Genomic DNA, 11,768 nt, shown 5'->3' with positions numbered 1-11,768 from the left:
GTCCTGTTTTTGTAAATGTTTTGATATTGTCTGCTGTCTTCAGGGCATTCAGTAGTTATTTTTTCTCATTTATTGATTGTAGATTTGTTTGTTTCATCCTTTTTTTTTTTTAATTTGTCTATGTCTGAGCAGGCGGGCTGTGTGTTCTTTGTTGTTTGCCCATCTGTTGGCATGATACTTTTCACCTCCTTCTGCAATTGGCAGAGTCAGTTGCTCAGATATATTACAGTAGGGCAGGTCTAGATGAAGAGGAGTTGCTGGGATGGGTTGTTTGTGGCACTACAGCCCCCAGGACAGATTGGTAATCAGTGCTGGGCAGGTTCCAGTAGGCCGTGCCTGTGCTGCTTGGTGGTGTGATGTTAAGCTCATGGTGCAGTTAGGAAGGATGGAGGGGGGAGATTGTTATGTGTGGAGCTAAGATGGATATGGGAGAGAGGAAGAGAGGAACAGGAGCCAAATACATAGAAACAAAAAAAGTGCTAGGGGAGCTTGCTGTTGGCGTGGAGAGATGAGTATCTATGAAATGGAGAAAAATAAAAAGGGGAGGAAGAAGAAAAAAAAGAATGAATAAATTAAAATTAGAAAGAAAAAAGTACAGCAAAGCTCCCAGGGATCCCACTGGTGTGGCTATGAGTTCTGGAGAAGATGTTCCCAGGTGCTGCAGTACAGCCTGGCTAGAAGGCTTAGAGGTATTCAGCACCAGATATTCAGGGAACAGGAAGAGAAGGAAGGTATAGAGAGACGAGAAAATGAGTAATGAAGAAACACAAAAAGGGAAAAGGAGGGAAAAGAAAACAAAACAAATTAAAAAAAAAAAACAACAAGAAAAGCCCCCAAAAAATAGAAAAAGAAAAAAGAAAACCACGAAGAAAGAAATGCCCTCAGGGATCCCTCTGCAGATCTGCACAAACTGAGGGGGTAGTTCCCAAGCAGTGTAGCACTGCCTGGCCAGAATGGGCTCCCAACTCAAGAAAAGGTAAAGATAACAAACAAACAATTCAAAACAAACAAACAAAAGCCCCAGGATCCCACCAGTGTGGCAGCCCAGAACAGGAAGTAGTTCCACACTCGAACAGAGCTCCGCAGCCCCTTAGGAAGCAATGAAGATGGCGCACGGGGCCAGGTATTTGAGTGAAAGGAGGGGGAGGTGGTGAGAGGTAAGGAAGAAATCAAAAGAAGCAGAAAAAAGCAACACCAGCAGCCAACAAATGGCACTCAGGGAGCCGGCCAGTGTGGGTGGGTGGAATCCAAGAAGCCATTGCTTCCCGGCTAAGAGACGGCAGCCGCGGGAAGCAGAGGAGGCCTACTGGGGGTGAAGAAGGGTGGGGAGCAGAAAAGCATATATTGCAAATTACCAGTTGTTTTGTCTCCTGCTCGAAGGTCCGTGAAGCTGCTTTCTTGTACTCCCTATTTGTTGTTCTCTGATAGGAGTCCAAGATGGTGGATCTGTGCTGCGCTAGCTGATAGGGGACCTCTGCATGAATCTCTCCTTACTCTTCATTCTCTGTCAGTTTTCTCACTCCAGTTGGTGCTTGGCTGAGTTCTTTATCTCTTCATTTGATATTTTAAGGTTTCAGGATTGCTGTTTTCTCTGTTTGGCTTAGTTTTTTGGATCTTTGCTGTGGAGGGACAGCATAGTGCTTCTGCCTAGAGTGCCATTTTGCTGGAAATCGAGTCTTCCTACTTTATTCATCTTCTTCAATAGTGCTTTACTTACCCAGGGCTCCTTCCCTTTCCATATAAAGTTAATGGTTAGTTTTTCCATCTCTTTAAAGAATGTTGTTGGTATTTGGATCAGGGTTGCATTGTATTTGTAAATTGCTTTGGGTAGAATTATTGTTTTCACAATGTTGAGTCTACCTATCCATGAGCATGGTATGTTTTTCCATTGATGTAGATCTCTTTTGGTTTCTTGCAGTAGTGTTTTGTAGTTTTCTTTGTATAGGTCTTTTACATCCCTGGTTATGTTTATTCCTAAGTATTTTATTTTTTTAGGGGCTATTATGAATGGTATTATTTTCCTGATTTCCTTTTCATGATTCTCTTTATTTGTGTATAGGAATCCAACTGATTTTTGTGTGTTTATCTTGTGTCCTGCTACTCTGCTGGATCTTTCTATTAGTTCCAGTAGTTTTCTCGTGTAGTCTTTTGGGTTTTCTTATGTATAGTATATCATCCGCAAATAGGAACAGAGACAAACTAATTCTTAATGTTATGATTATTAGAACACTGATGTGATTATAGATAATTAGAACATTTAAGAAAATTATTATGGGGGAATTAAATATTTTATAGAACGTATAATTTCTCTCCTAGCGTATCTATTTGTTAGTTACATTTATTGTGTATGTACACAAACTCCCAATTTGGTCATTTTTATTGATCAAATTAACTGAATGACTGGAAAATTTATACATCAATTGGTAATGTTAAACATAGCAAATAACTGAGTGTTTATAGTAATGTTCATAATCACAAAAATCTCGAGAGTTGTCGTGGTTATTGTAGAAGTATATAAAAGAAATATTTGATTTTTAGTCAAATTCATAACTTAAAACTATAAAAATTTAAACAATACTAGGGAATTTTCATTGATAGATCTTCATGTTAGATTGTAATATCCATCATTATGTCCTGGGACTACTAAACTGTTGTGGTGGCAGAAATATCAAAATAATTTCCTAATGTCTGATGAATTATACACATTTTATTTCCAAAATTTTTGTCTGTGCAGAAAGACTCAACATGCACCAGATACCAATAACAATAATCTTCACGCCATACCTGTATTTATAATCCTTTATAAATTTTCTAGGAAAGGAAATAGAAACTAGCTTTCCTTGAACCTCTACCACGTACCTGTCATGACCCGGGGACCATTCAACTTCTCATATTTAACTTGACAATATTCCATTAATTGGGCACCAACCAAAAATATCCTTTTGTTTAAATATATGTATTTAACTAGGTACTGTGGATGTCCACACTTTCAGTACAAGTAAGAGGTTGACATTTTAAATGTTGTGGAATCAACCAAAATAAAGAAACTGATGTACAGATAATGGAGCCCTGGTGCCACAGTGGTTAAGAGCTCAGGTGCCAACCAAAAGGTCAGCAGTTTGAATCCACCAATCATTGGAAACCCTATGGGGCATTTCTACTGTGTCCTATAGGGTCCCTGTGAGTCAGAATCGACTCAATGGCAATGCGTTTGGATTTGTGTATGTGTGTGTGTGTGTACAGATGGCATTTACTTTTGTGTTTTCAGGAGAGAATCCCTGAGAGTCCTTCTCCTGCTCCCTCTCTGGAAGAGAGTCATCGCCCTGGGAGCCAGACCTCCTCCCACCCGAGCAGCAGTGTGTCCAGCTCCCCCTCTCAGATGGATCACCATTCAGAGAGAATGGGTTAGTATCTTGCCTGACCAAGGAATTGGAAGATAGTCTTTCAGGAATGTCTTCATTAGGAAGTAGGTAAAGATGAAAAAAGCTGGGGGAGCTGACACATTTTAATATAATGATTTTTTGGAGTGGTCCTTTTTATTGGTGAAGCAATATGAACAACAAAGTGAATTTTAACATGTTAAAAGATTATTCTCTGAAAAGGCCTTTCTTTCCTGTATCCCTGAATCTCATGGGAACAATATGATAGGGTTTGTGTAGAGTATATGTTAGCTTAATCTGTTGGTATATAACAGAGAGTATGGTGGCATAGCAGTTAAGAGCTCAGCAGCTAACAAAAAGGTAGGCAGTTCGAATCCACCAGTCGCTCCTTGGAAACTATGGGGCAGTTCTACTCCATCCTACAGGGTCGCTATGAGTGGGAATCAACTCCATGGCAGTAGGTTTGGTTTGTTTTTATGATGCAATACACTTGTCACATTGCAGCATCCATTCAAATAATGGAAGTGAAAATATTCTTTCGGCAGCTGTTGATTGAAGAGTGATTAAAAAGTAAAGCAATATATGGTTGTCTGCAATCCCAACAATTAAGATGGTAAATATTTAAAATGATTTTCCACACATTTCTATATTTCTATTCTTAGAAATCGTTTACCATAGACACCATTCTAGAAATATGGTAAGGTTACTGGCAGTGATGTGGCATATTAGAGACTTGGTCCTAACCATAGGTCTAGCATAAACTACCTGTAAGATCTTGGGCTTATCACTTAACCACCATGAATTTCTTTACCTATTATATGGAAATAATTGCTGTCCTGTGTGTTGCTCTGGGTTTTCATGAGTTCAAATGAAATGATATGTGGAGAAGCACTTCAGAAGTTTAGAGTGCTAAGAAACATGAGAGATCAGCACTATTATCTGTGTGGCTTTACCTTGGTTGCTTATTATCTCCTGCTGTCTGATCCTACTTGGGTATACAAAAGTAAGTTGCTCCATTTTTTTTCCAGGTGCATTCAGCTGTAAGAAATGTATTCTTATTTAGAATATGATAATTATGAACCAATTGAGTTAGGTAAAAATCTTTGCCCATCTTCTATACCTATAAAATCCAGTGTCTTATGTATCTATTTTCTTTAGTCTTACTATGTATCTAGATAATATGTATTTATTTTACTATGTATCTATGCATCTATTTATCTATGTATCTATATTCTTTTAGTCTTACTATGGGTACTTTATGTGAACTCTAAATTTTTGCAGCTTATGGTAGTGATTGCTTCCAGCCTCACCACAGTAATATGGTTTGGAGTGGGGATTGGAAGAGGGAGACTGGGGAATATGTTAGGTTCTAGATTTGTGCTAGGGAAGGATGAAGACAATTTCTCCCTTGTGGAAACTGGCCCAAATTTCACTTAGCCTGTCAATGTTACGTATTGTTTGTAGCTCTTTAGCTTCATTGTTAGATCACTGATTGTCAAATATGACTCTTCATTACAATCATCTATGGAAATTTTACAATCCTGATGCCCAGGCCACACACACAGAGATTAATTCACTTGGTGTGGAGTAGAGGTGGGCATCAGTTTTTGTTTTATTTTCCATATCTCCTCAGGCAATTCTAATGTGCAGCCAGGGTTAAAAACCACTGAGCCAGAGATTGAGGTTAATGGCCGTAAAGGAGTAAATTTAATCCCTTGAAGAGATGAAACGGGGTCTTCCATCTTTACTCTGTTCTGTGGACACAGATTACCTGGTTGTTGCAACATTATATGCAACTGGGCAAGACAAGAGGCTATGGCTGGATCATCATTTATGAATCAACCAATAAAAGCACATATTCTTCTGCTGGTATAATATTTGTATTGCAAGAGAGAAAGAGAGACAGAGAAGGTTGAAGGGAGGGAGAGAGGAAAAGAGAGAGAGAGAATGGGAATTATTTCTTGAATCCTGGCTAAAAGCAGAGCACATAGGGAAATACACTCTGTAAAAATGTAAGTGAATGGGTAACTTACATTTAGAAGCAAAATCAAATATTTCCAAAGTTCTGTAATATTGTAGAAAAAAATCTTGACAACATAATACATGTTTAATTCCACTGGCAGTAATGAGGCTCTATATGTACATTCCACAATTGTCCAAACATGGTAGTGAGATTGCCTACAAATGAATAGAAGATTTGATGATTATTAACTTTAAACTGACCATATTTTATAGAGCTATTATGTTTTAATAAAATATGACTAAAGAGAGTGAAAATGATAAACTATAAAGATTTGCATGTTTTCCCCTCAATATAAATGTTTTGTGAAGAACACTTATAATAATTACCAGAAAATTATATTTTATTTATCTATTAATTTTTCCATATATAATATTTGCAAAAATTTCTATAACGTGTGTTAAAATGAATAGTTATTTTAAATTCATGCTCTATTAAATGGTAAGTTCTTTTCAGAAGTATTTTGGGGAATATATTATTAATTATGTAGGTAAATAAATAATCTGCATATAGATTTTAAAAGAGGAACTATTTTAAATGATTTAAAAGAAGTATGTTGACAATTATGTATGTACTATATATATTAATTACATTTTAAAATTCACATGAGTAATCAGCTTATTGATCTTTAAATTATATGATCATCAGACTAGCAAAATCTTTATACTCTCTTAGAAATAAAAGTATAAAAAATTCATGTTAGTTATTATTGGAGTAAATTAACTACTTACGTGATACCTCTCTGCCCTTCTTTTGGGTGTTTTGCATAGAAAATCACTCAGTTATATCTCTTATTTATAGTTATGATGCCCAACAATAGAGAGGAACTTATTGTTGATCAGGATAATGGACCGACCATCAAAAAATTCCAAAGGGATAATAAAGGTAAAATGATTTTTGCTTCTTTGTTTAAACATATAAAGATCACATACTAACTCAATTAATATCCCAGTGCTGTATTTTGCGTCCACCTTTTACTAAGTCAGAAAATATCCATTCTAGCTTTGAATAAATTCTTTTAGAAGTAAAAGAATAATGTTTAACTGCAGTTTATTTATTTAATGTTATAAATTACCTATCAGCCCGAAGTTTGTCTCTGCATGTGGCTAAAAACTTTACCCTAAGCCTTTTTATTATGCCTGCTCAGAGACATTTTACTCTCCCTAGTGGCATAGTGGTTAAGAGCTTGGGTGCTAACCAAAACATCAGCAGTGTGAATCCACCAGGCGCTCCTTGGAAACCCTATGGGGCAGTCCTACTCTGTCCTACAGGGTTGCTATGAGTCGGAATCGACTTGACGGCAATGGGTTTTTGGTTTGTATTATATGCACTTCATTAACTATGTTTAAAACCCTGAAGGAATTAAGGTTTTAAATGATTATGTTTGAAAAAACTGAGTAGCTCTCATGGGGAAGAGATGCTCCCCTCTACCCTTGAAAGCCATTTTTAAAATATTTATTCGTTTGGATATTTCAAATGAAAGCTTAGCAAGTTAATCCGTCAAGCATTTACCTGGAATACTGACGTATATGGCTTCAATCTAATTTTTGGTCCATCGAGGTACTGTATCACCTCTGCATGGTATTCAATTCGTTCGTGGCATATATGTTAAAAAAAAAAAAGGCAGGGAGAATAAGAATTTCAAAGTGATGCCCTCCTGACATGAAAGCTGAGTACAACTTTGTTTAAAGGCTGAAAAGATAAAAGGAAATGATGCGTATAATGGATGTCACCATGCTTTCGACAGTATCTCTAAGCTAAGAACATAAGATAAAAAGTAATTTATGAGATCATCAGATGGTCTGTTAGTACTTCCCCACAGGGTGCGTTTTTTCCTATCTCTACTAAAGATGCCCATGTACACAGAAAAAAGACTCCATGTTTCTTTCTTCTCTAGACTGAACTTACTTCCTAACTACCTAGATGAGCATTTTAGTTAGAATTTGGAATAATGTATGATTTTCATTTCCTTGATCCATGATTGGTTTCCTTGTCACATGTTTAGTCTTTTTTCAGCCAGATGCCAAAAGGCTATAGCCTCTGGGGCTCCAAGAGGCGGATGATTGATTTCAGAATAGTTATCAGATGGAAGAAGTCAGGTTCAGTATAGTAAACTACCCAAACTCTTACACAGGTAATGAAATTCTAGTTAAAGGTAAAACTTCATTAATAATCCAGCAACAGTTTGTTCCTGAGACCTCTTTCTTACCAAGTCATGACTATTTGAAGGACAGCCTGGCGGTAAAGCAGCATTTCTAGGAAAATCTCAAGCTGCACATGATACACATGATTCCATCAGAACTGCAAACTCCATAAGTCAAAATGGCATTTAGGACTGGTCTGTGTACTACAAGGCTTAAGTACACACTGTTGTGTTTTATGAAAAATCAGCTGGAGCACTAGCGCAGATGTACAGTAACTGATTTTCATAAAATACACAGTGGTATGTACTGTTATTTCTGAATCTCTTGCTGTGGAATGGCACAGTTTTACTCATTTCAATCAGATAGGTTGGCCACACATCCTGATGAGGACATTAATAAACAGGAGTAGCATATTAAACTGCACACTAGTTATAGTGGAAAGCTTTCTTTTAAATAGAATTTCCTATGTAACTTTCTACCATTTATACTTATGATAGTAGGACAAAATATATTTTCCTCAAAGAGATTTTAGTTATTAAATGGGAATTTAGTTAAAGTAGAAGTCTCAACATTTATTAAGTATGACAACTAAGCAGTTTATACAACTGTGGCAAACATATGTTTTCACATCTGTTTTGAATAATATCATCATGATTTTTAAAATGATTTATAGCTGTGAAAATGATAAAATGCCAGCTTTGCTATTATGTGGAAATTTTCAGAAGATGAAGAAATACCATTAGATTATGCTTCATGAAGCCCACCCCTTACTGTACCTTGTAAAATTGGATGACAGTGCAATACATTTCTCATGTGATATTTTACATTTTGAATTTGATTTTTCACTTGTAAACATGTGAAAGCCTATGTGATCTGTGTTTTCCTGGCAAAGTGATGTCCATTTAGACTGTGCCGAAAATTAATTACCAAAATAGCTATTCGGGTTTTGATAAACAGTTTTGACTTAACTGGCTTATCAGCCCAGTCAAGCCTCTCATTTTATTTTTCCACAGACTTCGTCAAATACATTGACCAAATCAATTACTGGTGATGACATTGTGTTGACATGGTCTTTATTAGTTCTGAAATTCTTTAGAGTAGAGCAGTGGGGACTATCCCATGCTATTTTACCCATGTGGAAACAAAGGCAAAAAGCAAGACCCTCTTCCCTTGGCAGCTACTGGTCTCCCAAACTGCTAATAGGATTAGGGAGGTTTTAATATTTTGCATTTTGTATTAAATGTATTTACTGAAACTTTCTATGTGCAAGATGCCCAATACACGTTGGTGATCAAATCTGGAGTGCTATAGAAACAGTCGGTGCAGGACTGGGCGGTATTTTGTTCTGTTGTACATAGGGTCGTTATGAGTGGGAACCAACTCGACAGCACCTAACAGCAACAACATAGAAACAGTGGAACAATAAACCTATCATACAGCACAAGACTTGAGCCCACTGAAACATATTACATTTTAAATCAATCTGTAGGCTACAGATGGAATGTTAATGGTTTTAACATCTTTTAACTGTAAGAATCTAAATTATATCTCACCTAAAATAAAATAATTATCATATTTCTGTTTATGTAAACAGGAACTAATTTCAGCTTAGGAGAGGGTTTGGGCTATATAATGACACTATAATAATGTTAATATTCTCTGTTAGTCAGCTGTTTCTCTTTCTTTAGCTATTTCTGAGACAGTCTTAAATGCTATACTAATTCTTTCAAACTTAATGGCACTTTGAACTATTCAGGTGCATGGAAATGATTATTGACCCAGGTTAAAATGAGAAACATATATTCTGAATATTATATTTTTTAAATAAGATATACTAATGTATTAGGCCGACTAAAATAAGAGCACCGTTACAAATAATCATTATGTTGAAGTTAAAACATATAAAGGAAGGCCAAAGACACAATTTGATAAAATTTATGCTATTCATTTATTTTAAATTGAACTGAGGGAAACAGGGAGCATAACTTAGTGGAGGTTTTCTTTGAAATACCTTCTTTTGAAAACTTTTTTTTTTAAGAAACAATGGTAGAGTCACAAGAAGTTGCAAAAAAAAAAAAAATTCAGAGAGGTCCCATGTACCCTTTATCCAGTTTATCCCAATACTCATATATTTCATAACTATACTACAATATCCAAATTAGGAAATTTACATTGGTACAATCCACAGATTTTAATTTTACCAGTTTTATATGCATTAATTTGTGTGTATATGTGCATAGTTCTATGCAATTTTATCACATGTGTAGATTTGTGTAAACACCACCAAAATCAAGATATAGAACTCTTCCATAATCGTAGAGGTATCCTTGTGCTACCCCTCTATAGTCTCAATCTCCCCCCATCACCATCCCTAATCCCGGACAACCACTTAATGTTCTCTATCTCTATAATTTTATCATTTCAAGAATGTTATATAAATGGAATACTACAGTATGTAACCTTTTGAGACTGCCTTTTTTTTCATGAAGCATAATCCTTAGAGATTCATCCAAATTGTTGCATGTATCAATACTTTGTTCGTTTTTATTACTGAATAACCAAAAAAAAAAAAAAAAGTTGCCGTCGAGTAGATTCTGACTCATAGTGACCCTATAGGACAAAGTAGAACTGCCCCATAGGGTTTCTAAGGAGTGGCTGGTGGATTTGAACTGCCAACCTTTTGGTTAGCGGCTGAGCTCTTAACCACTGTGCCACCAGGGCCCTATTACTGAATAGTATTCCATAATATGGGTGTACCAGAGTTTGTTTAATCATTCGTCCATGGATAGATATATCATTGTTTTCAATTTTTGGCTATAATGAATAAAGTTTCTAAGAACATTCATGTACAGGTTTGTAGGTGGATATGAGTTTTCATTTATCTTCAATAAATGCTCAAGGGTGCAATTTCTGGGTCCTATGGTAAGTGTAAGGAGCACGGGTAGTGCAATGGTTAAGGGCTTGGCAGGAGAAAAGACCTAGAGATCTGCTCATGTAAAGATCACAGCCTAGGAAACCGTATGGGGCAGTTCTACTCTGTCATATAGGGTCGCTACGAGTCTGAATTAACTCAATGGCACACAACAACAACATGGTAAGTGTGTGTTTAGTTTTATAAACCATCTGCCAAACTATTTTTAGAGTGGCTGTACCAATTTACATTCCCTCCAGTTTTTCTGTATAAGTTTTACTTTTTTCATTAATGTTCATGATCCAAAGTTTGAGCTTCATTTCTTTACATTATTTTAGTGTCAATATATAGCCTAAATCCTCTCCTAAACTGAAATTATGGATATCCAATTGCTCCAGCACCATTTCTTGATAGGGCTATATATCCTTCATTGAATTGCTTTTGCACCTTTGTAAAAAACCAATTGACCATACTTGTGCAGGGCTATTTCTGGGTTTTCTATTCTGCTCCATTGATCTATGAAGCTATGCTTCTGCCAGTACCACAGTCTTGATTACTGTAACTACATAGTAAACTTTAGTATCAGAGTTATTCATCCCATTTTATTCTTCTTTTTCAAGATTGGTGTGGTTTTTCTAGGGCGTTTTCTGGAGCCCTGGTGGCACAACGGTTAAGAGCTTGGCTGCTAACCAAAAAGGTTAGCAGTTCGAATCCACCAGATGTTCCTTGGAAACCCTGTGGGGAATTTCTACTCTGTCTTATAGTGTCACTGTGAGTTGGAATCAACTCGATGGCAACGAGGTTTTAATTTTTTTTTATACATTTTCCATATATTTTAGAATAAGCTAGTTTATGTCTACAAAACTTCTTTCCGGATTTTCAATAGGAACTGCATGAAACTTATAGATGAATTTGGAGAAAATTGATATCTTTACTATGCTGAGTCTTTGAATCCATGACCATGGTTTGTTTCTGCATTTGTTTTGATTTTCTTTGAGTTATTTTACCAGCAATTTGTATTTTCAGCATACAAGTCCTATACAAGTTTTGTTAGTTATATTCCTATGTATTGTGTATCTTAAGCAATTATAAATAGTATTATATTTTCGATTTTGGTTTCCACACCACTTTTTTTTAATATATATTTTTATTGTACTTTAGATGAAAGTTTACAGAACAAGTATTTTCTCATTAAACAGTACACATACTCTTTTATGACATTGATTAACAACCCTATGACATGTCAACACTCTCCCTTCTCGACCTTGGCTTCCCTATTACCAGCTTTCCTGTCCCCTCCTGCCTTCTAGTCC

General features: G+C 36.1%; 1 protein-coding gene across 2 annotated transcripts in view; it reads left to right on the top strand.

Moving 5' to 3' along the window:
- DACH2 (dachshund family transcription factor 2) overlaps positions 1-11,768 on the top strand; it is a 741,876-nt gene that overhangs the window by 629,774 nt on the left and 100,334 nt on the right. For both annotated transcript variants that reach the window (XM_004378871.1, XM_004378870.1), the window contains one exon: positions 3,269-3,404. In XM_004378871.1, the coding sequence (XP_004378928.1) occupies positions 3,269-3,404 (136 nt within the window). The remainder of the gene's footprint in view (positions 1-3,268; positions 3,405-11,768) is intronic.

The sequence above is a fragment of the Trichechus manatus genome, unplaced genomic scaffold, assembly GCF_000243295.1.
Source record: "Trichechus manatus latirostris isolate Lorelei unplaced genomic scaffold, TriManLat1.0 scaffold00060, whole genome shotgun sequence".
Classification (NCBI taxonomy): Eukaryota; Metazoa; Chordata; class Mammalia; order Sirenia; family Trichechidae; genus Trichechus; species Trichechus manatus.
This window is presented reverse-complemented; position numbering and strand designations above follow the sequence as displayed.